Source organism: Spermophilus citellus (assembly GCF_964194105.1).
Source record: "Spermophilus citellus genome assembly, chromosome: 5".
Lineage (NCBI taxonomy): Eukaryota > Metazoa > Chordata > Mammalia > Rodentia > Sciuridae > Spermophilus > Spermophilus citellus.
In genome coordinates this window covers 83,589,824-83,616,576 of record NC_138186.1, presented here as the reverse complement: position 1 = coordinate 83,616,576, position 26,753 = coordinate 83,589,824, and the positions used below count along the sequence as shown (strand labels likewise).

Sequence of the window (26,753 nt, the reverse complement as noted above, 5' to 3'; positions counted from 1 at the left end):
TGAAAAAAGCCAGTCACAGAAAGACAAATACTCTGTTATCTCACTTACATGTACAATGTAAAAAAAAAAAATTAATCTCGTAGAAGTAGAGAGGTGGTTACCAAAAGTTGGGAGAGGGGAAGGGACAAAATGAGGACAGGGAAGATGTTGATCAAAGAGCACAAGTTTCAGTTAGAAGAAAAATGTTTTAGAGATGTATTGCACTGCACGGTGACCACCATATATAGATCAAAACATTACTTTATGCCCTATATATGCATAAATATTGTCAATTAGAAACAAATGAGGTAACTTTTAAAACATTTTTTACCATGTTTGACTTTATGCATCTACTCTGCTTTTTGCTGTGCCAGGATGTCTCACGTAGCTCCTGATTCAAAGAGGACTGAAGGAGGTGCAGAGGATCTACATGCAATTTTCAACTTAAAGCCAATCCCCACTGAGTGCAACCTAGATCGCCAGCCAACCCCAAACAACCTGTGAGGAAGAAACAAATACTTCCTGAATGGCCCTCAGGTTTCTGTAAATCTGTTAAGCATTATTATCGGGACAACAGCTAACTAACATACCAGTCCAGGAATCTGAAGAATTATTGAGGAATAGCAGTTGTTAGATATTGATTCCAACTTATTTTGGAGGCATTTTTTTGGAAACCATTTCTATTCAACTAATGTGTCTACAAAAGTTTTAAAAAAATCTATAAAAACTATGAACTAAAGGGACTACCCACAGAGAATCATGGGAGCATTCTCTGAGAGGGAAGTATGTTGAATACATAAATACAACCATAATTGGATTTTATATGAAAACATTTTATTTAGTATTAAGAGTAATGTTTAGGGGGCTGGGGTGGTGGCTCAGTGGTAGAGTGCTCGCCTAGCATGCATGAGCACTGGGTTCGATCCTCGGCACCACATAAAAACAAATTAATGTATCCACCTAAAACTAAAGATACATAAATAAATAAATAATAAAAAAGAGTAATGTTTAGATATTATGAAATGAAAATTTTACATAAACTGGAAGCCATTACCTCAGAGATGGGCTCAACATTTTCTGCAATATTTATTTCCCCATAAATTTTGATCAAGATAAAAAGGAGAAATCTCTATTCTATGAGCTAAAAGTAATTCTATGTGAGATATTATTGCTCAGAACAAAGCACACTGCTCATCCATCCTGCATCCATGGCAGGTCACACCAGGACCCTGCTGTGCCACCTAGGAAATATGGTTCACCACAGTTAAGTATTAGTGGTTACATTGGCTCCATATCAAGAAAACATTTCAGTTTAAGTATTCAATTATTACACTGTAGTAGTTAATCAACTGACTTCTATTTTATTTTAAAAAATCACTTTCCTGAAGGTCACAACTAAGTGTAATCTGAGGAGTTTATTTTTTTTATAAACATGCCTCAGAACCTAAGGTCTCCCTTCATGTCTTCTCCGGCTTTTTGCAGCCTCCCTCTGTTTTACTCTTCAGTGTTCCTTCATTCTACAAAAGAGCAGTACAGGTTAAAATGGAGAAATTATGTTATATGCATTCATTAATATGTCTAAACAACCCCACTATTATGCAAAATGACAATGCACTAATACAAGTGTTAAAAAGAGAGCACTGAATTTTCTTTGTATTTGTTCAATAACATTTCATAATCTATTGTACATTCATATATTTTCTAATCATCCAATCATCCGCCTATGTTTGTCATTTGAGTCACCTTTGACAAGAATTTAAAAGGCGTTTTGTTTATATTTAACATTAAACTTTATGAAAGGAAGTCATTTATTGTTCAGTGGTGTTCAGTGGATTAGATAAAGGGAAATGTGAGAATGTGGCAATATTAAAAATAAAATTTTATCTATAGTTAGTCATACCTGTTATTCTGATACACTTATAGTATCACTTATTCCTGTTGGTTAATTTATTTTTTACCAAAGTTCAAGTCTTTTTCTTACATTATGTGAGATGAGAATTTTTATAATAGAATGGATTTTTTTGAGAGTCAGGAATTTTGGGCAACTATGCTAAGAAAGCTATGGCTATGATTCATCCCTTTGGGTTATATAGTAAACTATGTGATAAAGGCATGGTTGGTTTCACAGATTATTTTCATTGTAAAATTCAAATATCCTCTTCCAAAATGGAGCTTTGTAATAAGAAAAAAATAGATGGTATTGTCTTTGGTGATTAAAATAATTCATTTTTATTTTTAATTGACAAATAATTGTATATATTTGTGGGATATAATGTGATGTTTTGAGACATTTTTACATTGTGGGGATGGGAAAAATCAGCAAGTTAAAAAACCTGTCACTCCACATACATAATGATTTTTTGTGGTGAAAATATTTAAATCTTCTCCTTTAGCATATGTTCTACTCTTTAGAATATACAATGAATTGTTACAGCAATAAATCACTAAATTTTATTCTCTTCTTGAATAAGCAAAACTTTGCACCCACCTGATCAACACCTGCCCATTCCCATGCTACCTCCCCAACCCACCTCTGGTAATCACCATTCGGTTTACTCTCTACTTCTATGATTTTTTAAAATTTCAATTTGTTATATATGACAAAAGAATGCATTATAATTCATATTACATATATAGAGCACAATTTTTCATATCTCTGGTTGTAAACAAAGTAGAGTCACATCCTTCATGTCTTCATATATATACTTAGGGTAATAATAACCATTGCAATCCACCATCTTTCCTACCCCTGTGCCCCTTCCTTTCCCCTTTGCGCCATCTAGAGTTTATTTAATCCTCCCATCCCTCACACTCTCCGCAGCATATTGTGAATCAGCATTCTTAAATCAGAGAAATCATTCGTCATTTGGTTTTTGGGGATTGGCTAATTTCACTTAGCATTATATTCTCCAGCTCCATCCATTTACCTGCAAATACCATGATTTTATTCTCTTTTAATGATGAATAATATTCCATCGTGTATATATACCACATTTAAAAATAATTCTTTAAGGACATTTTTTTCTTTCCATACTTATTAGAGAAAAGTCATGTCATACCACATATGCTACTTTTATATTAATTATTGAAAATTTTCAAAATAGCAATTAATATGATTAATACGTTTTTAAGAAAATTATTGTTGTTTCAATGTCATTAAACGTATCAAAAATTTATAGATTTAATACATACATATATTCTAAAATTCTCTCTAAATGTTTATGAGAAAGATAAAATATAGTATAATTTAATGTCATTTTGTCACCAGATTTTAATTTGTTAATGCATTAAAATGTCTATTTGAATTGTGGAATTTCTAAAAATTAATTATGTTTGCATGAAAAATCGGGAAAATTATAAGAAAAAATACATCCTGTGGGAGGGAAAGAATAGATGTTCAGTGGTGTTCAGTGGATTAGATAAAGGGAAATGAAGGGAAGGGATGGGGAATAGGAATAGGAAAAACAATGGAATGAATCTTACATTACTTTCCTATGTACATATATCTCAATATACCACAATGAATCTCCATATCATGTACATCTACAAGACTGGGATCCTAATTAGAGTAAGATATACTCCATTTTTTATAAATATGTCAAAATTGACTCTACTGTCATGTATAACTAATTTAAAAATACATCCTTACTTTAGAATATAATAAATCAATTTTTAGTATATTCTTTAAGATTGATTGTTAATTTCATTGTAGATGTGTCAATGCATTAGGATCATATTGAGTTGTTTATATTGTTTTCCATCTCTAATGCAATCAGGTTATAAGGTAAAATATAACTTGTATTTCTGCACTGAAGTTTACAAATAAGCTAAACAATATATTTTCTATTTGATTTCAAATGTCTGATTTTAGTTGAGGGAGACCCACAGTGAGAGAGCACATTTTGCACACACATGAGCTATTGCTTATTCATGAGTAAAATCACATGCCACCAAGTCTATAAAGTAGCATGAGCTTCAATGTGCAATGACTCTTACTTCTCTGTCATGCATGGCATTCATGCACGATGGCCATGGAGGAACAAAGGGCATAAATCTCTCAACAGAGCAAATGAGTTCTCCATTTCTAATACTAAAGACATTTGTGATGTACATCTGAGTCTAAATCAGAATGTCTCCTCAGAGAAAAATGAACAATTTTCGAATGCATTGAGCTACTAGACAGTTTCTAGCCTACAACCGCTGTGATTGCCTTTTTTTGTATTCTAGAAAGAATACCAAAAGAATATTCTATCGCAACAGGTCACAGGGGAAATTCTCAGTTACCTTTCAGGTAAATTTAGTTCTCTACATTACTGATAAAATTATTTCTTTGAATAAAAGAAGCCAAAGGAAAAAGAAGAGAAGGTAATCTTTCTTTGCTTTAAGTGTAATAATAAAGGGTAAATTTCAAGGCATCAATTTATTATATGCAAGTATTTGTTTTCTTTTTATCATAGGTATTATATTGATTTTTGCCTTCCTCTTTTCTAATGATAAAAGTAGTAATTACTGACAGTTTTTGCTAGCATTCTTGTATCATGTGACCATGATCGAATGTAGCTATTTTATATGGCTTAAAAATGAATGATTCAAAGTCTCTAAAATAATTAGAGCATCAACCACAGGGAAAACATATACATAAAATATAGAAACATCTTTAGAGATAAAAGACTTACAAATAAGCCCAAGTTTCTAAATAAGAAAGCATGTCAGAAGTAACTCAATTATTTAAAAATCATATTACAACGTTAGCAGACAAAGGAAGTGCAGAAGATATAACAGACCTTAATTTTAGCATAGGAGCTCATGAAATCTCATTTGAAAAATGAATTCAAATTAGCTGTGATAGGAGAGCTCTCATCTGCACCAAAATAGCATGAAGGGTTGTAAGAGAAGGTAATGATTAATGGCAATGTATTGAATCACAGATTTTTTTTTTGCAAAAATTCTTCCAAAATCCAATATTTCAAAAGTACTTTAAATACCCAACTTTTCATACAACTACCTGAGATGAAAGAGAGGACAGAAGGGAGGAGGAAAGGAGGGAAAAGAGAGACAACAAGGCAGCCTTTATATGTTTATGTTTCCTACACAGTGAGAGAGAGAGAGAGAGAGAGAGAGAGAGAGAGAGAGAGAGAGAGAGAGAATGAGAATTTTTTAATATTTATTTTTTAGTTTTCGGTGGACACAACATCTTTATTTTATTTTTATGTGGTGCTGAGGATCGAACCCAGCGCCCCACGCATACGAGGAGAGCGCACTACCGCTTGAGCCACATCCACACAGTTTTGTAGTGTGAGTACTACTCCAACAGCAAACCCTAAAAGCCTAAGAGATTCATACCCCCCTACAACAAATGTAATGTCCTTACCAATCATACCAAGAATTCAAGGACATGATAACATGGTACAGATGAAAGACATGGAGTAAGCAAAGTTTTTGGAAACAGATTCAGAAGCGTAAATGGATGCACTAATTCACGTAGGAGTCCTTCCCTGGAAGGTTTGTCATCTCTTATTTTATGTACAATCTGCAAATGCCATGTAAAATATGATGATCCATTCCATGGCAGATTCGAAGCAGCAAATGTACCAGAAGGTTAAGAGAAGTGTGCACTATAAAGGCAATGCAGGAGGTAGAAAAACTATTCAAAGCTAACACGATGCCCCAACAGCAAAATGTGTGAAGTTTCCCACTAAAGGACAAAGGGTAGGATGATAAGGAGCACTGCCTTCTGTGTGGACAGGCAAAGATAATATTTATAATGCTGACTCAACATTTACTGATTTACCACCAGAGTTTAGCTACATATCAGGTATGGGAAGGATCAGGATGAACAGAAGAAATTCTCACCAAATCCTTCAGGAGTCTGGGATACTGGAGATAGACTCTGGATGTATGGCATCAAGCCAGGATGCTTTGAGTCTAGAGCGTCAGTCCTTGAGTAAGTGCCTTAAGATAGATCCAGAAAACTGCTGCTGACATTAGGGTATTCTGTAGATGTTGCCAATAGCGGAACAAAGTGATGTCCAATTCCTGAGGAGTTGCTTGAGGGAGACAAGAGAGGAACCTGAGAGAGGAACTTGAGAGCCACCCACAAAGGGCCTATTGGGCTACCATTGCCCAAAACAGATGGCACCTTCACAGAGAAGGATCTCTAAGTAGGAGGCACCAAAGTTATAACTTTAAAAGTGGATGGCCCTGGAGTCCCACAGAGGTGGCTTTGAATCCTAGTTTAGCTTGAACATTCAATACCCAGGTTTTTCACTAGTAAAATCTCTTCATCATCTCATTGTTCTTATAATTGAATGAGATGTTACTCACATGTAGCTGAACAGTGGCGAATTGAAAATCATTTGTTTTATGATTACTTATGAAATCTGAGATGCAATCAGAGGAACCCATGAGAGGGTCTTCTGAGTGGAGGAAGCAGCAGGTAAAATGGAACCACAAGGATGCCGAATGTCTTGACATATCTCTGCCTCTACTGACCCCCTCAATGCACACTGTGTTCATCTTTCAAACTACTCCTCAATGTGAAAACAGAATAACACTTTTCCATCAGAACACTTGGCATAGTAGGGGTCTAAGCATCCAAGTAGGAGTTCGGATTCCTGCCGATTCAGGGCAGGATTACAATTTTTTACATCCAGATTGCATGTTCTAAGGAAATAGAGTTCTGTCTTATTCATCATTTTGCGTCCCACATACCCTAACAAATAGGAGATGCTCAGTCAATAGTTATTCAACCAGAGAATAAATAAATGCCCAACAAACACCCTTCCCTGATCCCCATAGCATTTTTTTTCCAATGAAAGCATTTTAATTCAACCATGTTTGAACTATTTCTTAGGAGTTATTTTTAGAAAACAAAGCTAGAATTTTTCACATTTCAATTCAAAAAGAGCAACTGATAAAATGTGAGCACATACAAAACCAGGACTAAAATGGGACTTTTATTGGGGAGAGAGGAGAAATTGTCATTCTGTTTAGTCCTTTTTCTCAGCTTCACAAATATGCAAAAGGATTTCAGATAAGACCATAAGAAGGAGCAGGAGGGAAGAGTCTCAAGACCTGGCTTACCTCCCAAATCTGCAAGTAGAAAGCAAGATAAAGAGAAGGCAGCTGCCGCTTAATGCCACCAACTGCTGATGGAAAACAGGCAGGCAGAGCACTTGCCCCGCAAAGGACCAGGCACACATTCAGAACGTGATTAACTATTCGTACCCTCATAGAGATCAATTTGGAAGAAATCTCTTACAAGAACATGGCTCTCTAAAGGAATTTAGAAAAAGTGTGTTTCTCCGAAGAGCCACTCATGGCAAATGTTTAACAACATAAGGCAAAGAGGAAAGGGCTCTTCACAGCTTCTCTCCAAACTCAATTCATAAAGATGCAAGGGTGCTTCACATATGAGGTATTGTATATGCTTTGGGGTGGTCACGGAGCATGAAAGGCAGGCACATATAAAGTACAATCCTTGTCGTCATAGAGATACACAACTAGTGATGAGCAATGTGACTTTGACTGGGAGGAGTCATGTGAGGTCATGCTGGGGGAGACTCCAAGGCAGGATTCCCACTACTGTTGGTGCTACAGTATTCTAAAACCTGAGTGAATAATAAACAAATGGCTTTTTAAAAATAAACGAAAGGACTTGAGCTTCCACCTGTAGCCTCCCTACTCTAATCTCTGAGATGGAAACCAGGTGCCTGCACAGTTGTTGTTTTGCGTTGATAGCTACACCCTCCAAAAGCTTGTGGGAAAAATTTTGAGTTATCACAGCTAAGGGTGTGGGAGTTGGAAACCAGGTACCTGGATCAGCTGCAGAACTGTGTTGGTAGCCACGCCCACCGTTGATGGGTTTTAAGGGTTGATGGGATTTTCCAAGAGGTGGGAGGGAAAAGGAGGGAGAAGGAGAATTGCATGGAAGATGGAAGGAGACCCTCATCGTTATACAGAATACATGTATGATGTTGTAAGGAGAAAAACAAAAAGAAGTGTGTCACATTAGATTGGGTAGAGAGAAGTGATGGGAGGGGAGGGGAGGGGGAGGGGAGATAGTAAGGGCATCAGAATAAAATAGGCATTATTATTGCTGTATGTATATAGGTGACTGTATGACCAATGTGACTCTGCAACCTGTACAATCAGAAAAATGAGAAATTATATCCCGTTTGATTCAAATGTATGAATTGTCAAGATCATTGTACTGTCATGTATAGCTAATAAAAAAGATATTAGATTCATTTGCTCACATTAGGAATATCTTGAGAATGAAATAAAATAAATGAAATAAAAAATGAAATTTTCAAATATCTCTTGAGTGTTATGAATCTTTTTCATGCTTTTGTGAAAACTCATTCAAGAGTACAAACAAAAGTATTTACTAAATTTTTATTTCTGTGGTTTAGATGAGTGGTAAAAAATCTATAGGCAGCCTCACAGAGAGGAATTTTTAAGTAATGACTTAATTGATGTTGTTCCTATTACCCTTTGAATATGTAGTTAATGCTAAAACCAACAGCTCCCAAGCCTACTGTCTTTATTAAAGATGAACCCCTAAATAGGTACTGATACTTCACAGATATTATATTCTTTTTTTTTGAGAGAGAGAGAGAGAGAGAGAGAGAGAGAGAATATTTTAATATATTTTTTTAGTTTTTGGCGGATACAACATCTTTGTTTGTATGTGGTGCTGAGGATCAAACCCGGGCTGCACGCATGCCAGGCGAGCGCGCTACCGCTTGAGCCACATCCCCAGCCCAGCATATTATATTCTTAAAGCACATATCATCCAAAAAAATTCTCCTATGTTATTTGATAACTCCTGAGAAATCTAGGAGTTTCTAGGGTGGTCAACTATTCCTCTTAACAGTCCATTTACAATATCAGTAAAAGAATATTAGGTATTAGGCATCCAACTTGTCTAGATCTGCTCAAATCTGGATAACCAGTACTTCCTGCTATGACATAGTTACGGAAGCTCATCAAATTATGCCAGTGAGACTCCACCACACAGAGACCATTACTCACATTTGGTCAATAATCAGAAACAATGCTCACAATTATTCATAGTATTTTTGAGAATCATTGTCGAGCGCGCTACCGCTTGAGCCACATCCCCAGCCCCAGGAGTTCTGTTTTGTGTAGTGTTATTTTCCCAGTCCCTAGAACACTCTTTTACATGTAGTATGTGCCTACTAAACATTGCAATAATCAAATGCACAAAGGGATTTAAGTTGCTGCTTTGAGATGGCACTGGGATAACAGTGGTTGAAGTGGAAAGAGGTCTATGTGTCACTTATGAATAACCCTACAATCTGTTCTCTGAAGGTTGCTTTTGTTAAAATGCAATTTTCTCTCCTCTCAACAAAGTTGAACACTTCTCTCAAATTTCAGGAAATCTAAACAGGATTGGGTGAGTGTCTGACACCTAATATCCACTTAACAGTCAGCAATTAAACACCTACTATATACAGCCAGTGAAGCAAACAGATGTGGACTTATTCATGACATCAAGATATGAAAATAAAGTTAATTCTGTGGCTTAGATCAGTCTTTACAAATATGACACCTCAGATCAACTGGTTAAAAAGAAAGCAAGCTTATGATGAAGTTAGCAATTAAAGATCAAGGAGAAGCCCCTAAAACAGGGATTTATCCACTGCTTTCATGACTACAAAAGCCAAATGAATACTCCACCAAATTACCTTAAAACAAAATAGAAAAATTTCAAATGTCTCCTTGATGGTAAGAATAGTTTTCATATTACCATAGTAGTTCATTCAAAATCAATGGGTACAACCAATAACACTACACATACCATAGCCTACATGTGTCAGGAAACAGTTACTTTGTGAGATTATACATTTATTCTCATAAAAAGTCATTTAAATATTTCAAAATCACATTTTAATTTCCTTCAAAACTGTATTCTGTTCTTTTGAATAAATTTAAAGGATGGATTTCATTTCTAGGGTGCTGTAACATTCATTTGGAGTCCTTTATGATAAATAATATAAATAATCAAGATGGAAAACAACATTTGGGCTAAGAATAAGACACAGCTATAACATCTTAGAAGTTTTTGTATGGTTCATAATTTGATCGGAAGGACAAATCCAAAACAAGAGTTTGCTGGGCTAGAGATGGACCTCAGGGTCTTGCATATGCTAGGCAAGTGCTCTATCACTGAGCTACACTTTCAGAATATCTTTGAATAATACCAATACCATTTGAACAACTGGAAATTTTATTAGGTTGGTCATTGTCAAGACAAATCCCCATTGTCTAATTTAAAAGTATGTGCTCTAGGATCTCAGTATTTTGTACTTACCATTTAAAGATACATTTCTAAAGAATAATCTTATTTCATCAACTTATTATTATATTATTTTTATCTCCTAAAGAAATCACATGTAAGATGTTGCCAAAAAAACTCTACATTTTGAAAAGAAACATAATTTTAAAGATAGTACTAAAATACATTACAAGCAGATACCATATGCCAAAATGTAAAACATAATGGAAACTATATCTTCTAGATGGTCTAACAAGGAAGGAAGATTTGATCCATTTGATCTCATCTGTGTCTTTAAATTTAATGTAGTAATATTTGGGCCAAAGTTAAGTCTTTATATCATTTTCTTTAAGCTGGAAGTCTTTTCTTCCAAATAGGCATATATAGTTTGTTATGTAATTTGTTTATATCAAATCTCAGATAGCACATCTCCTTGATGTTTTAATATCATTTGTATATTCCTTAGAAAAGAATTTTCTTTTTTTAGGTACATTTACAGAATTATAGTAATCAATTATTAAAAATATGATAACGTTGTCTTCAAATAGGTGCTTATCTGTTACAAAGGACTTGTATTAAAAAGAAGGTCAGAAAGGGTATGGTAAGTTCAGGAGCACAAAAGTTTTGAGAACAAATGTGTGTGAGAACATTAAAAGGAGCTTATCACCTATCCATGGTGCAAACCAGTTCCCATAAAACTAAAAATGTTAAGATCTCAAATATATGTTCAAAATTTTACACATAACTAAAAAAGTAATTATATCCTAAAAATCAATCACAAAATTTTAAGTTTATATATATATATATATATATATATATATATATATATATATATATATATATACTGGAAAAAGTCATTTAGATGTGAAATTTCTTAACACAGATAAAAAATAAGATGATGTTAGAATATTGAGATCTTGTAAAGAATAAGTATTTCACAATAACATTGTTAGCATATAGAATATCACTAGAACTTTATGCTGTTAGATTATTAGCCTACCATCATTAAAATACAACAGTATTTTATAAACCAAATGTTATTTAAAGATACTTTATAAATGTAATCTTATGACTTTTAAAAATTTAAATGCTTTTATTATATTTCAAAGTAAATTACATATCTGTCCTTTTTAAGTTTTAATGAGGAACCAAAGATATTCAATGTTATATGAAGGCAGGAGCTGACTTCAACCAAGTTTAGAATTGGCTCCTTCTGCTCATGTCTCGGTTTTCAACCTACATATCATGATCTTTTCTGAATCTCCTTACCAAGAAAGTCTTTGTAATAATCAAAAGACAAAAATTTTTATTAAGAATATACACACAGTGTACAAGGCTCTGTAACTGTGCTTAAGAGCCAAAGTTTGTCAGACCCAGAGATTTGGGAAGTGTGTTGCACCATGAACATACTCTGGCACATGGCCACACTGTGCACCACAATCCACCAAGTGAGCTCTTCAGTGATCTCATTGCAGGGTTAGGGATTGGAGTTAATCCTCCACACCTACCCTGTAATGACCTGCCTGAAACTAACTCCTCTAGAGATGAATCACACTTACCTCAGTCCAGTTAAAGAAATAGTCACTAGCAAATAATCTTGCAAGTGCTACTTTGTAATAAAACACATTTAAATATCAAATTTGGCCCCAATAGAAAGACAACTATTTAAAGATAGGGACAAATATTTAGTCAGATTGCATAATTTTTAAATTCTTGCCTACATTTAAAAAATTCCATCCAGTTTACAAAAGAAAAAAATTAAACCACTAATCTGGTCACTGAGACTGCATTTTTCCTCATTGAAACGTTGACTTTTTGTTTGCCCATTTCCTTGTTATCTCCTGTTAGAAAACTATTTCTACATTAATTTGTTTATTCTAAATCTGATGGCAAAAAAACTATCAGAATTATGCCTAGACTCCCTGGTGCCCATGAATATGATTCTCCGGATATTAAGGAGAAATAGAGTTTTTGCTATTTTTGAACTGACTTGACATTAGCAGTTACCATTTAGAAACTGATGGAAATTAGCCAGTATAAGAAGGAATTCTGAAATGTAGCAGTTGACAATTAAACTCTGAGTCTGATAGTCATTAGTGAAAGCACAGTAGCTATCAAACAATACCCAAGGCAACCACTATCCATAAATATCCATAAAAAGATATTTTCATGTCCTTTTGTAACCCACACTATATTAAGCATGGAATACACAAGTGACTGCTCCTGAGCTGTATCAGAGAGGAAAGGAAAGCAAAGCATTTAATGATATTACATGACTGTGCTATGAAGTGTTTTTTTTTTTTTTCAGTTTAGTGGAGGATTCATTTCCATTTTGAACTCCAAGGAGGGTGTGAACCTTCCTACCAAATGTGCTGCAGAAAACTCCTTCGTTGTTATAGATCAGAGACAGAGAACTTCAGAGAGAAAAACAGCAAAACAACTATATAGCATTGCATAACCATGGCTTGCACTTCATAGAACATACTGAAGGGAATCTGGAAACTCCTTAGAAATGCAGTCATGGGTATGACCTGGATACCTCAAACAGGTAATTAGGTAGAGATTAAGACTTAGTAATAAGAGGCCTTAAAGACAACAACAACAAAAATTCACTCAGAGCATCTCTCTAAGGCACTTAAAATCTATTCCACAGAAGTAAATGATCTCATGGAGGGATAAATGGAGTCAATAAGCAAACAGAAAGGCTTAATTCTGCCTAGGGTAGCAGGGTGAGGGCTCATAGGTAAGCTGACACTTGAGCTGGACTTCCAAGAATAAAAGTGATTTTTTTAATGTGTGTACAGAAAAAGGGAAGTTCATTCCAGTTAGGGGGATGAGAAGAAAACAGGAACAACCTAGGATGAAGCGCATACCTCTCTGGAAAGGACACAGTAGGTGTCTACAGAACATTTGTGTTTAGGATTTTGAGCATGGTCTGAGATGAAGATGATAAAGTAAGTGGATTCACACATAATGGTCTGGGAATATCAGGGTTAAGTTTTCTTCTGCTGGAGACAAAAAGTCTTTGAACAACTTTGAGAAGGGCATTGACATAAGCCTATCGAATCTCTGCACTACTGTGTAAGACAAGAAGCCCTACGTGGACTTGAAGTATTTATTGCTTAGGCCTAGAATAGACACATAAAAGAGACTTGCTAATTGATCAGTGAACATCACATTGACTAATTATCATATCATTGTAACACATTTTGGCTGACAATATGGAATACTAACTGGACGAAAGACAGGTTGAAAGCATCAGAAAGGGAAGTCACCTTGTGAACTAAGACAAGTAGCTTGGAAGGTAGATAGAAACACATTGTATAAGCAGAACTAACAGAATTTGGCAACTCTTTGGACATGTGATGGAGAGGAGAGAAAAGAATTTTGTAACTCAAATGAGCAGGTGAAAGTGACACGCCCCTCAAAGATAAGGATAAGCCTTGAGGAGGAACTGATGTCAAGGTTTGAGGTGAAAAAAAGGAAAAATTAAAGAACTGCATTTCAAATACTTTGAGTTTGAAGTACCTGTTTGACTTTCATGTGGAAACATCCAATCTGAGGCTGGAGCAAGTCAGCTAGAGATTAGCAAGCAAAGATGTTTGTTTGCCTTTGACTTGTTATCAGGGGCTGCATCTCCAACTAAATTGCAAACCCAATCAACATTTTTATATTTACCTCTTGTCATCAGACTTTAAGCATCTATTCATTTATTTGTTCTATAAATATTACTGAGCACCTACAATATGTCAGGCATCATTTTGGGTCCAGGGAGATAGCAAATGAGAAGAGACGGTATTCCAGTTCTCATGCAAATTATCTTGCAAGGGAAGACTTACCAAAGCCAAATAAGTAATAAACATCTAATAAAATATCAAATAGAATAACTGCGTTGAAGAAAAATATGGAAAGGAGGGAGAGGAAGTAGTATTCTTTAAACTAAATATTTATGGTACAATTGAGGTTTAAACCAAGGACTAATTAATGGCTCTTCTCCTAGTGTCTCCACTGCAGATAATAGTATCTAAAAGCCCAAGTGGATTATCTGTCTCAAGGAAGAGGCCATTCAGATGAGAGAGACTGGCAGGACTTTTTAGTAAACACCCTTAATCTCTAGGTTGAGAGCTGTGACCCCAATTTATTTATAAGATAAGCATGCTCATGAGTGTGCAGAACAGTCTCCAGAAGGACCCACAGCTGTGCTCAAGGCAGAGAACCATATGAGAACAACCAGGGTTAGACAATTTACATTCGAAACCTTGAGAATTAATTACAGTCCTTACCAGAAAATCATTTTTTCTTTTAATCAGTTCATCTGTTTTTTAAAAGAAAAACAGTTATAAGGGTGGCAAAATAAGATTATTTTTTACTTTTCAGCAAAATCTTAAATTATGATTTATCGTGTAGTTATACACAAAGTTAATTCAGGTGCCAAAATGCAGGGAAGCACAGAGTAAATTGAAAGGACAGGAGAGGAAAATAAAACGTTGCCTTTTTGTCCAGAGAGAATACTCCAAGTGAACTTGCCAAGAAAAACGATCGGTATTCTATTAGTTGAGCACATTTTTTCCAACTGTCACTGAAACCATAATTTAATACAAAGAATGATGATGTAATTATGTATGCACCCATGCTGGGAATGTGTCAGAGATGTGTTTTCAAAGGTAGTTCCAAATGGCTATTGTGTGAATAAATCTTACACACAAGAAATCACATCTTCCTAGACTCAAAGATTGACAACTCTGATAAACAGGTTCAAGTGTTTTAAAGCCCATCTAGCTGTTAGGATTCAGAAGTGTTCATTCATGTTCTAGGCTTGCTGCTGTATGTCACTCACTCGAAAGGACAAATTCTCCTTTCTCAAAACATTCTTTCTCTGGCTTTCCAAATATCAGACTGTAATGCTTTCTTTCTCTAACTGCTCCTTTGCTGTTTCTCTGTAAGCTCATTCCTTTTTACCCAGCCTATAAACGTTGACATTCCCCCAGTTCATTCTAAGTCTGCTTCTTTCTCCATATCAAGCCCTCTTTAGGTAGTTGTTTCATTCGTTTGTTCATTCATTCATTCATTCATTCAACAAATAAGTATAGAATGAATGCCTTCTGTATGTCAGCATTGTTCCATGTATTTGGGCTAAATCTGTGAACAAAACATTAAATTCCTGTCTATGAAGAATTTATACTGTAGCATGCTTTGATGACTAAAATATACTTTTAGCTCCCAAGTTTGTATCGTTAGTCTCAATCTGTTCTCTGAGTTCCAGATTCTCCACTTGGAGGTTTCAGATGCACTTCAAATTTACCGTGTTCCAAATGCAACTGATCAGGTGGCAGGCAAAATTATAGATAGTGTTCTTCACCTAAAAAATGACATCGACTTCCTTCTATTTGAAAAAAAAAAAAAAAACAGATGTGGGAGCAATCCCTCTTCTGCCAGCTTCATTCATAGTTACCAATCCATTCTGATCCAATTCCACCACCATCATCTCTATCTAGTTTGCTTCAGCTCTCTGAACTCACTTCTTTTCTACTCCAATTCTTCACAGCCAGAAGATGTTTTTAAAATGCAAATATGATCCTGTCAACCCCTTTAGGCTAATGAACAAAACCCTTCACAGAGCCTATCAAGCCTGACATGACTTGGCTTCCTTTACTTCTTTCATCTTTCCACATGCTGCCCTCACGATTACTCTTCAGTTTTAGACAAAAGTTTTTCTTTCGAATTCTCAAATATGCTGAACACTTTTCAAATGTAGACCCTATACACATGCTCTTCCCTTAAACTTCTTTACATGCAATTAGCTCCCATTTAACCTTTAGTTTTCAGCCAAAAGGTCACCTCCTCAGAGATATTATATTTGTCTGCTATTGGTGTCACAACAATAATAACAAAAAACAAACAAAAATCAGTCTGGGTGCCCCCAAACAGCACACATTTATTTTCTCACAGTTCTGGAGGCTGGGAGTCCAAGATCAAGGTGCAGATAGGATTAGTCTCTCTTGAGGCCTCTTTCTTTGATTTGCAGATGACCCTCCTGTCACTGGTCCTCATGTAGCTTCTTCTCTATATAAACATATCCTCCACATCTCTTCTCTTTAAAAGCAGGGACCAGTCCTATTGGATTAGGGTGCTACCATTACAACCTTATGACTTCATTTAACATCCTATATCCAAATATACTCACATTGGGAATTAAATTAATTTTTAATTTTTTTTTCGGGGGGGGAGACACACTTCATTCCATAAGAGAACCTTTCCCTAGCTTCCCAGGTGAGGGAGGGTATAATCCCTGTTATATTTTCTCTTAACATCCAGTGTTTGTTGCAGTGCAGTCTTCTGAGTTTGTAATAATCAACAGTATTTACCATGGATAAGATCTGGACGCTTCCTACCTCTATGATCTAATCTCCTTCCATTCTTACCCTCACTCACTTCATTTCTCTTGCTAATGTGCCAACATGTCAGGTATTTCCTGCCTCTTCTCTGGGCAGGACAAGAGCTTTTCAATCAGGTCTATGTTCAAATATCACCCCCTGGTGAGGCCTTCCCCAACCACTGTGTCTTCAAACATATTATCCTAAATACTAAAACTTTCTACATGTCCTTGCACGGTTTTATTTTTCTTCATAGTATCCCATGCCATGATAATTTCTACTGTTTTTGTATTTGCATATCACCTTATCTGCTACCAGAGTAAAAGCCCATCTCAATGGGTTCAGGCAGTGTGTCTTACAAGTCTAGAACAGATCCAGAACTCAGGGAGCACTCAATATATATATTTTTTGAATGAATTAACAAATGTGTTTATTTGTATGATTAGTTGGTTCCTATTTGTTTGCTTCACCAGATTCTAATCTTCATAGCACAAGAAGAATGTCTGGTTTGCTCACCAGTGCCAGGCACATAAGACCTAGTGTCAAATACGTAGTATGGTTTCAGTGAATATTTGCTGAATGGATTTTTTAAAAAAGCAAAAGTAGTGAAAGTTTATAGAAAACATCTTGAAATAATTTGCAGAACATGAAGAGAAGTTGTAGCATTTCTAGCTATTTCACAATTCATTTTGGTTTAGCAGGGGTACGCCCTCAGTTTAAGCATATTTTTTTCTGGGCCAAATCTCTGTTAGGGACCATAAAACTGCCATCAAAGTGCTATGAAAATTATAGGAGAGACAGAATAACAGTATTTTTATTTCTAGAAATATTTCCCCTTCAAGGACCAAGTGTAATCCCAGATTGTTATTTATATGGATGATACTGAAGTTCACCAATGAATGGGATACCAGGACCAAATTATTTGAATGTTTTGTGTAGATTGAAATAAATGTGTTAAAAACAAAGCAATAAAAGCATAAATTTGGAAAGCTTCCTACCCTAAACTAAATATTACTAAGAAAGTAGATGTTTTTATGCCTATTATTATTAAAGAATCTTAAAAATAAGGAAAACTAATCAATATTATAATTAATTTATTATTTGGTATTGGTCAAAAAGAGATGCAATTCAATTAAAACTGTGTATGTTACATTTGCATCCTTACAGAATTGTGTTTGTTCTCTTCCAAAGACCCTCACAGGAATCTGAGTACTTGTTGAAAAGTGCATGAACCAAAAGGTAAAAATACCTATTGCCTTTTCATTTATTTCTCAACCTAGAGAAAAGGGGGAAAAGTATTTGCTTTATTAAACAAATTAGCTCAAATATAACTTTTTTTTCTTTTTGCCAAAGGGTAAAATTCTAAATTAGTTCTTATCTTTAAGAACATATAAAAGGAGTTTCAAATTTTTTCCATATTTTTTCTCTATTTCTTTCCATTTCATGTCTTAATACATACAAAATATGTCTTAATATGAAAATATGTCTTAATATGTCTTAATATGAACAACTATTTGGGAAAAAATAAAATACATAAATGTTTTGTCATTTAGTTGTAATTTGAATTTAAGTAAATACATTGGCAACAAAACAAAACCACAACCTTAGAGCAGGCAGTTGTATGAATAAGAAAGAGTAAAGACTGATGAACAACCCAGATTATAGAGTAAATTTAGCAAGAACAGATCACAGGATTAAGGTGGTCCCTCTGTGTTTTGACAAACACAGTATAGAGTTAGTTTGAATTTTTTCTGTTGGAAGCCAAATGCAGGTTTAGAGAACTAAGTTTTCAAATCACATCTAGCTATCTCTGGAACATTTTTCTGATCTTCCTTAAGAAGAAAGAGAGAAGAAGGAGGAGAAGGAGGAGGAAGATGAGAGGGGGAGGGGGAGGGGAGGGGAAAAGAAAGGGTTGGGGAAAGAATGAGGAAGAGGAAGAGGGGAAGGAGAAAATATATAAGATCTTCCATTGCTTACACTCAAATTCCACATCCATTTAAGCAGGATTTCTTAACCTTGGCACTCTTGACATTTTGGAGGTTGGGGATAACTGTCTGTTGTGAGGCTGCCCTGTGCACTGGCAGACGGTTACCTTTAGTAGCATCGATGGTTTCTGTTCACTAGATGCCAGTAGAAACTCATTTGCAGTTCTGATAATCAAAAATGTCTTCAAATATTGCCAAATGTGCCCTGGGGGAGTCAAAATCATTCCTAACTGAGATCCATTGACATATAATTTTCGTAATGATCTTTGTAATCTACTAATTTAATGTGCATTACTGAGCACCTGTGTCTCTTTGTGTTCTATGTGGGCAGCAACAGAAGACTAAGTCATGGATTCTTCTCTTAAAAAGAAGGGTCCAACAATTTAAAAATAAAAAAGGAGTCCATGGTAAGTAACAATATTATCAGACTACAATGGAAGACCTTATCAATGAATCTAAATATCCCCTATTGATAATAGATATTTCAGTGATTCAGAGACTGTCCAGAGTAGTGAGGAGCCCTTAGCAGTTGGACCACAGATGATGGGAATAATTAAGAATTAAGGATGGAAATTATATTTTTAGAGAAATGGAGGGGAAGATATGAATCTTTTTAAATTTTTTTCTATTTTAATTTATTTTTTTAGTATTTCATTACAGATATGCATAATATCGGGGTTCATTTTGATGTAATTATTCAAACACAGAATAGGATTTGCTCCAGCTCAATCTCCAATACCTCCCTTTTCTTTCCCTTCCTCTTTCCCTATTCCCCTTCCTCTACTCTTACTAGTCTTCCTTCTCTTTATTCATCATTATTTAATTAGTGCCCTGTAGATATACATAAGAGTGAAATTCACTGTGCTATATTCACATATGTACATAGAAAAGTTTGGTCAGATTCATGCCACTGTTCTTCACTTTTCCTGTCCCATCTCTCTCCCCCTCAATCCCCTGTCTCTAATTCACTGATCTCTCTGATATCTTCATGGGATTTCTTTCCCTTAGTTTTTTTTTATTTTTTTTATTTTATTGTTGGTTGTTCAAAACATTACATAGTTCTTAATATAGCATATTTCACAGATTGATTCAAGTGGGTTATGAACTCCCATTTTTACCCCGTATACAGATTGCTGTGTCACATCAGTTACATTACCATTGATCTACAAATTGCCTTTCTAGTGTCTGATGTATTCTGCTGTCTATCCTATTCTCTACTATCCCCCCTCCCCTCCCCTCCCCTCCCCATTTCTCTCTCTACCCCCTCTACTATAAATCGTTTCTTCCACTTATATAATTTTTCTCCTACCCCTCCTTTCCTCTTATATGTAATTGTGTATAACCCTGAGGCTCACCTTCCAGTTCCATGCAATCTCCCTTCTCTCTCCCTTTCCCTCCCGCCTATCATCCCTGTTTAATGTTAATCTTCTTCTCAAGCTCTTCGTCTCTACCCTGTCCTTGGTTACTCCCCTTATATCAAAGGAGACATTTGGCATTTGTTTTTTAAGGATTGGCTAGCTTCGATTAGCATAATCTGCTCTAATGCCATCCATTTCCCTCCAAATTCTATGATTTTGTCATTTCTTATTGCAGAGTAATACTCCATTGTGTATAAATGCCACATTTTTTAATCCATTCATCTATTGAAGGGCTTCTAGGTTGGTTCCACAATCTTGCTATCGTGAATTGTGCTGCTATGAACATCGATGTAGCAGTGTCCCTGTATCATGCTCTTGTTAGGTCTTTAGGGAATAGACCGAGAAGGGGAATAGCTGGGTCAAATGGTGGTTCCATTCCCAGCTTTCCAAGAAATCTCCATACTGCTTTCCAAATTGGCTGCACCATTTTGCAGTCCCACCAACAATGAACAAGTGTACCCAATTCCCCGCATCCTCGCCAGCACTTGTTGTTGTTGGACTTCTTAATGGCTGCCAATCTTACTGGAGTGAGATGGTATCTTAGGGTGGTTTTGATTTGCATTTCTCTGACTGCTAGTGATGTTGAGCATTTTTTCATGTACTTGTTGATTGATTGTATGTCCTCCTCTGAGAAGTGTCTGTTCAGGTCCTTGGCCCATTTGTTGATTGGGTTATTTGTTATCTTATTATCTAATTTTTTGAGTTCTTTGTATACTCTGGATATTAGGGCTCTATCTGAAGTGTGTGGAGTAAAGATTTATTCCCAGGATGTAGACTCCCTGTTTATCTCTCTTATTGTTTCTTTTGTTGAGAGAAAACTTTTTAGTTTGAGTAATTCCCATTTGTCGATTCTAGTTGTTAACTCTTGCGCTATGGGTGTCCTATTGAGGAATTTGGAGCCCGACCCCACAGTATGTAGATCATAGCCGACTTTTTCTTCTATTAGACGCCGTGTCTCTGATTTAATATCGAGCTCCTTGATCCATTTTGAGTTAACTTTTGTGCATGGCGAGAGAAAGGGATTCAGTTTCATTTTGATGCAAATGGATTTCCAGTTTTCCCAGCACCATTTGTTGAAGATGCTATCCTTCCTCCATTGCATGCTTTTAGCCCCTTTATCAAATATAAGATAGTTGTAGTTTTGTGGATTGGTTACTGTGTCTTCTATTCTGTACCATTGGTCCACTCGCCTGTTTTGGTACCAGTACCATGTTGTTTTTGTTACTATTGCTCTGTAGTATAGTTTGAAGTCTGGTATCGCTATACCGCCTGATTCACACTTCCTGCTTAGCATTGTTTTTGCTATTCTGGGTCTTTTATTATTCCATATGAATTTCCTGATTGTTTTATCTATTTCTACAAGAAATGCTGTTGGGATTTTGATTGGGATAGCATTGAACTTATAGAGAACTTTTGGTAATATCGCCATTTTGATGATGTTAGTTCTGCCTATCCATGAACAGGGTATATTTTTCCATCTTCTGAGGTCTTCTTCTATACCTCTCTTTAGGGTTCTGTAGTTTTCATTGTATAGGTCTTTCACCTCTTTTGTTAGGTTGATTCCCAAGTATTTTATTTTTTGGGGGGATATTGTGAATGGAGTAGTTGTCCTCATTTCCGTTTCAGAGGATTTGTCGCTGATATACAGGAATGCATTTGATTTATGCGTGTTGATTTTATATCCTGCCACTTTGCTGAATTCATTTATTAACTCTAATAGTTTCTTTGTAGACTCTTTTGGGTCTGTTAGGTATAGAATCATATCGTCTGCAAATAGTGATAATTTAAGTTCTTCCTTTCCTATTTTTATGCCTTTAATTTCTTTCGTCTGTCTAATTGCTCTGTCCAGTGTTTCGAGGACTATGTTGAACAGAAGTGGTGAGAGAGGGCATCCCTGTCTTGTACCAGATCTTAGAGGGTATGCCTTCAATTTTTCTCCATTCAGAATGATGCTGGCCTGTGGCTTATCATAGATTGCTTTTACAATGTTGAGGTATGATCCTGTTATCCCTAATTTTTCTAGAGTTTTGAACATAAAGGGATGCTGTACTTTGTCGAATGCTTTTTCTGCATCTACCGAGATGATCATATGGTTCTTATTTTTAAGTCTATTGATGTGGTGAATAACATTTATTGATTTCCGTATATTGAACCAGCCTTGCATCCCAGGGATGAATCCTACTTGATCATGGTGTATAATTTTTTTGATATGTTTTTGAATCCGATTCGCCAGAATTTTATTGAGGATTTTTGCGTCTAGGTTCATTAGAGATATTGGTCTGTAGTTTTCTTTCTTTGAAGTGTCTCTGTCTGGTTTAGGCATCAGGTTGATGTTGGCCTCATAGAATGTATTTGGAAGTTCTCCCTCTTTTTCTATTTCTGAAATAGCTTGAAAAGTATTGGTGTTAGTTCCTCTTTAAAGGTTTTGTAAAACTCCGCTGTATACCCATCCGGTCCTGGGCTTTTCTTAGTTGGTAGTCTTTTGATGGTTTCTTCTATTTCCTCTATTGTTATTGGTCTGTTTAGGCTGTCTATATCTTCCTGACTCAATCTGGGCAGATCGTATGACTTAAGAAATTTATCGATGCCTTCACTATCTTCTATTTTATTGGAGTATAAGGATTCAAAGTAATTTCTGATTATCTTCTGTATTTCTGAAGTGTCTGTTGTGATATTGCCTTTTTCATCCCGTATGCTAGTAATTTGGGTTCTCTCTCTTCTTCTCTTCGTTAGCATGGCTAAGGGTCTGTCGATTTTATTTATTTTTTCAAAGAACCAACTTTTGGTTTTGTCAATTTTTTCAATTGTTTCTTTTGTTTCGATTTCATTAATTTCAGCTCTGATTTTAATTATTTCTTGCCTTCTACTTCTTTTGCTGTTGTTTTGCTCTTCTTTTTCTAGGATTTTGAGATGATATATGAAATCGTTTATTTGTTGGTTTTTTCTTTTTTTAAGGAATGTGCTCCTAGCAATGAATTTTCCTCTTAGAACTGCTTTCAATGTGTCCCATAGATTCCGATATGTTGTGTCTGTGATTTCATTTAACTCTAAGAAGTTTTTAATTTCCTCCTTAATGTCTTCTATAACCCATTGATCATTCAGTAACCTATTGTTCATTCTCCAAGTGATGCATGATTTTTCCTTCCTTCTTTTATCGTTGATTTTCAGTTTCATTCCATTGTGATCAGATAAGATGCATGGTATTATTTCTACTCCTTTATATTGTCTAAGAGTTGTCGTGTGACATAATATATGATCTATTTTTGTGAAGGATCCATGTGCTGCTGAGAAAAAAGTGTAGCTACTTGATGTTGGGTGGTATATTCTATATATGTCGATTAAGTCTAGGTTGTTAATTGTGTTGTTGAGTTCTATAATTTCCTTATTTAACTTTTGTTTGGAAGATCTGTCCAGTGGTGAGAGAGGTGTGTTGAAGTCTCCCATGATTATTGTATGGTGGTCTATTAGACTCTTGTACTTGAGAAGAGTTTGCTTGATGAACGTAGCTGCACCATTGTTTGGGGCATATATATTTATGATTGTTATGTCTTGTTGGTGTATGGTTCCCTTGAGCAGTATGCAGTGTCCCTCTTTATCCTTTTTGATTAACTTTGGCTTGAAATCTATTTTGTTTGATATGAGTATGGACACTCCTGCTTGTTTCCGCATTCCATATGAGTGGAATGATTTTTCCCAGCCTTTCACCTTCAGTCCATGTATATCTTTTCCTATCAAATGCGTCTCCTGTAGGCAACATATTGTTGGATCTTGTTTTGTAATCCATTCGACTAGCCTGTGTCTCTTAATTGGTGAGTTTAAGCCATTAACATTTAGGGTTATTATTGAGATTTGGTTTTTTCCTCCAGTCATATTTGTTTATTTATGTTACTAAACCTGATTAGTTTTCCTCTTTGATTACTTTCCCCCCTTTACTGTCCTACTCCCTTAGGTTTTATTTTTCTTTTTCCTCCCACCATCCTTATTTTGGTCTAACTTCCACATATGAGAGAAAATATTCAACCCTTGATTTTATTTCACTTAGTGTGCTGTTCTCCAGTTTACATTGATAAACCAGAAAATGCCGTAATTTCACTCTATATGGTTGGATCTGACCTGGAAGTTCTGAATCTTAGAGACAGAAGAACTACAACTTGGGAGCCGAGTTTGGATAAAAGGCCAGGTTAGGGCCAGATTCTTGAATATGGTGGCTGATTACACAAAGCCAGCATAGTCGAATGCCGACTGTGGACCCTGAAGACGTGTCCACCTGCTCTAGTGGAAACAAAATCTTTTTCATTCAGATTTATTAAGATGTTCTGTGTCTGCTTAATGATTAAACATGCACATATAAAATTATAATTGATATCTAGCTAAAATTCTATCCTAAATTAGTTATTATCAGACAAATGTATAATTTAAATTCTAGGAGATTCAAGGATCATGGAATGAATTGAACACTTAAGCATTTTATCTTAGCTATAATTTTTCTCAAGAGCTATTTTTGGATGATTTTCAATATTTTTAATTTCACTTAACAAACATAAACTTCATATCATATCCTACTGAATCAAGGTATAAAGTATGTCACTTTAAAATAATTCCTAGATAGATATAGATAAACATAGATATATCCCAGAACTGGATAAAACCTGAAGATAGAGATTAACAGTCACATACAGAACACTTCTTTTACCAAGATAAATTGATACTGATCTTTCTTAATTGAATTAAGACCTCCTGCCTTTACTTTTAAAGGAATATTCATCAACACAGTTCTCTAGTGGGACAGGACACATTTATGAGATGCAAAAATTTGCATTCAGTAATGGAAATGGTTAATACACTTAAAAAGCCAGTGGCTTTGGTAATATGCATGAAAATCTTAAAAGTTTTTATGAAGTAGCTAATTGTCATTCCCACTGGAGACCTTATATGACTATGTTAACTAGACATCTCTGTCCTCGGCATGGAAGTCAAGAAACAATTAAGTTAACAAATTTTCCTAAAAGTATCCTAAGTATAATACAGGTAGAGGGATCATGTTGGTGTAGGTGTCTTCATGTTATGAATATGAATGAACATAGAAAATTATTGCATGTGGCTCTAAGAGTTGTTCTTTTTCACAAGGGAACAGATAAATATGTACTTTATAATTAATGGTGGTGTGGATTACTGTAGAAAGCTATTCTGTATTTTTCTTTTTACAAGCATTTGCAGTAGTCATATTTCCCTTGGTGAATTATGCTTTGGCTTAATGCATCAAGAGGAAGGCACCTTGATGCTTTCAAGGCTATCATGACACCAATTTAGGTTGCCACATGAGGAATTAACTAAAATAGAGAATCTATTGCTTAATAGGAGTTAATAATGCTTTCTCATTAACTTAATCTAATATCAAAAAGTAATTCAGGCATAGAAAAAATAAGAAAAACTGGTTATATACTGATATTCATAAACTGATTAAAATTTGTTTATATATGTACTCACATATGTATTCAGATATGTACTCATATTTTTTAACTACAAGTATATGCATTCATATGACTATAACATACATACATACATACATATGTATGTATGCATATAAATATTTTAGAATCCACCAGAAGTTCATGGGCAAAGTAAGGCTGATCTCTATGTGCTTTTGCTATATTCCTTATACACCTCTGCATGTTAAATACTTCTATTGCATTTATTCACTTATAGCTCTCTTTACTCTCTCTGTACTGTGAATCTCTGAGGATTGATAACTATAATTCATCTCTTCATTCTGAGTGTCTACCACAGTTTCTGGGAAAGAGGAAACACAAAGAAATCTCTAACAGATGAATGATAACATCATTTTTATCTTACTTTAAAAAAGACATATTTTAAATTTCAATTGCAATAGATATTTGATAATATATGAAATTTACCAGATTTCTGAAACTTATGCAGGAAATATCCTTTCCATTTCATAGTTTTTACTTGGTGCATTTATGTTTCTGCTTTAATAAGATCATAATAGCTATGTTTACAATGACCAATAAGGTGTTTCTGTTTTGAACCACTCAACAATTCATATACAAAGAGAAAATGCAACTACATTATGAGTGGCATTTTAATTAAACTTAATTTTTATAATTTTTAATATTTCTGATTTCTGCTGTCACATTTAACCTAAATTTCAAAGTAAATTAAACAAGCTTCTCACACAGTAAACATTTGTCAAATATGTATTTCAAATCAATTTAGGCAAATAGCTAATTTTAATAGTTTTCTATTCTTTTGTTCAACTTTTCACACCAACCTTTTTTTTTTGTAAGACAACAATACCTAAAAAAATAAAAAAATAAAAAACCTTGAACTAGACTCTGTATTTTGATAATATATTTCAGTGAATTTGACCCTGTTGACACTAAACAATATGACAAATTACCTCCCAGATTGAAGCCATTTAGGTATAAAACCTGACAGGTACTTTATGTCAATTATCAAACTAAGTTTGATAATTGCTTTGAAAATTCTCCTCCACCTTATTTTTTTTAAAAAAGGAACACAAAATCTTATAGGAGAAAAAATTAGATTTTACAAATTTTCATTTCTTATTGTCTACATTTTATTAAAAAATCCTTTGACAGTAAAACCTCTAGGCTTATTTTTAAGAATTGTTACACAAAAATGCAACAATACTTCAGTTTTAACCTAAACTTTC

General features: G+C 34.9%; 1 protein-coding gene across 5 annotated transcripts in view; it reads right to left on the bottom strand.

The window, feature by feature from the left end:
- Positions 1-26,753, bottom strand: part of KCNQ5 (potassium voltage-gated channel subfamily Q member 5) — a 551,365-nt gene that overhangs the window by 440,760 nt on the left and 83,852 nt on the right. The window contains exon 2 of one of the 5 annotated variants that reach the window (XM_081293799.1): positions 16,230-16,396. The exons of the other annotated variants lie outside the window; for them this stretch is intronic. Coding sequence (XP_081149925.1) covers positions 16,230-16,333 — 104 coding nt within the window. The 5' untranslated portion in view covers positions 16,334-16,396. The remainder of the gene's footprint in view (positions 1-16,229; positions 16,397-26,753) is intronic. 5 annotated transcript variants of the gene reach the window in all.